Source organism: Chinchilla lanigera, unplaced genomic scaffold, assembly GCF_000276665.1.
Source record: "Chinchilla lanigera isolate Chin_1 unplaced genomic scaffold, ChiLan1.0 scaffold00069, whole genome shotgun sequence".
Classification (NCBI taxonomy): domain Eukaryota; kingdom Metazoa; phylum Chordata; class Mammalia; order Rodentia; family Chinchillidae; genus Chinchilla; species Chinchilla lanigera.
In genome coordinates, this window is record NW_004955470.1 from 904642 (window position 1) to 907198 (window position 2557).

Consider the following 2557-nt stretch of genomic DNA (forward strand, 5'->3'; position numbering starts at 1 on the left):
CAGTAACTGTTTCTTGTCAAAACTGACCAAAAGATCACTATGTGGAAAGGGTTAGGAGAACAACCATCCACTCAAGGAGGGAAAAGACATTCTCTACCCTGTGTGGCTTTCCTGTGGCTGCTTAACAAATCCTGCACCTCACTGGCATCAAACCACATAAACACATCACCTTTCAGTTCAGAGAGGAGAAGTCTGACCCCAGCTCACACGGAGGTTTCCTTGGGAACGCTGCAGGGGACAACTGGTTTCCTTGCCTTGTTCAGCTTTAGACACTACCATCCTCCTTTCTTGGCCCACAGCTCCTTCTTTACATCACCCCAGCCTCTTTCTCCACTACCACATCGCCGTTCTAAATCTGACCACTTTGCTCTCCTACCCTAAGGACACTTGTGATTCGATGGGGCCACCCCGGGAACCCAAGCTCATCTTCCAACTCAAGGTCCTCAGTGGAACCACAGCTGCCAAGTTACTTTTGCCATATGAGGTATCATGGGCTCCAGAGACTAGGGTATGGATGTCTTTGGAGAGAGCCACATTATCTAACTTTCCAACCCCTCTTACCATCCCCCTGTCCTCCCCTACAAAAGAGTCCAAAATCACATGGCTGGGAGAGAGAGAGGACAGGGGAAAGTAAACAGATTCATGAAGACTCGGGAAGTGAGAGCTGGATGTGAGACTCAGGGCAGCTGGCCTTCAGGTGTTAGAGGCTGGGGGAATCTTCATCTACCACTGCCCCTGTTGTGGATCCATGGGGATAGCTGTGTAGTGGTTCCTCGATTCTGTGACCCAGACGAAAAAGGAAACACTGCTTAAACTTAATCCAAGAGGGACTGGTAAAGGAAATTAATCCAAGAGAGACTGTCACGCAGCACAGGCTGGTTGTAGCAGGTTGCAGGCCTAGAGTACAGCAAGGAAGGGCTGGCTTTGAGCGTAGGCAACTCTCCAAAAGCAAGATGTGAAGGAAGAGAAAGAGATACGTGGTGGCCAGAAAGAATTGCAAGCCAAAGGGCGGAGGGCTGATATTTGATACTGAAGTCAAAGTGTGGGTGTGGAAATCACTGCAGGAAAGCCCTCCCCAAAAAAATACAGGAATTGCAAAAATTCAGTATATGTGCTGCTAAAGCCAGCACAGAAATTGCAAAAATTCAGATGAAAATTACCCTCCAAGAATAAAGATTCATTTACTCTCTTAAGTTGGGTCCCCAAGCAACAAGATTCCCATGCAGGAAGCATGTTTGTGAGCTGAAGAGAACCCTGGGAGGAAAAGAGGAAAGTGAAACAGGGAGAAAAGATGGATGGTAAAAGGCACCACAGCAGATAAACTAAAAATGAGAACAAGCGGAGTTCCCACTCCACTTGGAAATACAGGGAAAATGCCTCTGGTTACCGCAGCTGAAGCAAGAGAGCTGGGTTGTGAATGCACCTCCTCCTGCCCTCATCCTCTGAGGCTGACCTGGGAAATGCTCGGTCCAGGCTCTGTGATCTTCCAAGTTTGCAGGGAAAGCTGCCATCCGCAGCTCTAGAGAGCCTGGTACAGGGCAGACATGGCCATTAGAATTCAATAGAAATACAGTAAACGGGGAAGATACAGAGGAAACACAGAGACTGCTGTCTGCTCAAAAAAGAAGAGCTCCTGAATAAGGTGCATATCTCTGGAAGAGGATCCAGGTCAGCCAGGTGCAGCCTGGCAACTAGCAATTTAGTCTCTGGGACGCACAGCAGGAGATTCGTGCATAGCCGGCACCACTGTGGGTGGCCACCCGCAGTCATGCATGCAGTAATATTCCCCAGAGTGCCCTGGCTCCACAGGGCTGATGCGCAAGACATAGCTGGTTCCACTTCCTTTGCTACTGAACCTGGCTCGGACACCGGGAGCCAAAGTGGTGACATGAGATATAAGGGGTTCAAGTCTTTGGCCAAGTTTAATTCGGATCCAAGACATCTCGCTGTGTACATCAGCGCTGGCTTGACAGGAGATGGAGATGGTCTCCCCTGGAGATGCAGACAAGGAGGCTGGGGTCTGGGTCAGGATGATGTCTGCATTCACAGCTAAAGAGTAAAGAAAAAAGACTTGGCATTTACAGTGCACGGCATTGGGCATTGTTATGCACCAAGCAGCAGCTGTCTTCAACTAGGACCCAGGGCTTGCTGAACTGGCCTCTCCCGGGGGCCGCCCTCCTCACCTGCTCTCCAGAAAGCCACACTCCAAAGAAGCCACACCGGAGCCACCGGGGACATGCTGGCAGGGCGTGGTCAGAGCCTGGGTAGTGCACAAGGCGCCAGACCTTTATAGGGATGGCTTGGGGGTTGTGTGAGGAGGAGACATGCAAAACAGAGGCCCCAAGAGAAAGGCTGACAGTCTTATGAGTCTTCATCCAGTTTGGTCCATTCAACCTCCTCCAAGGAACCTGACAGCCATGGCTTTGGAGGCCATGCGGACCCACCATCAAAGGTGAGCACTACTTTGTATGGCAGACAGGGGTGGTGCTGATGCCAGAGGACTTCCTGGGAATGCGGTGCAGGTCCTCAAGACTCTGACTCAGGGTCCTAAGACAGC

The 2557-nt window shown here is 50.7% G+C and overlaps 1 gene segment (V, D, J or C); it reads right to left on the reverse strand.

The window, feature by feature from the left end:
- Positions 1-1699: 1699 nt before the first annotated feature.
- On the reverse strand, positions 1700-2238 carry LOC102022910. The segment is given in 2 exon segments: positions 1700-2049; positions 2184-2238. Coding segments are annotated over 2 exon segments (405 nt in total).
- Positions 2239-2557: the final 319 nt, after the last annotated feature.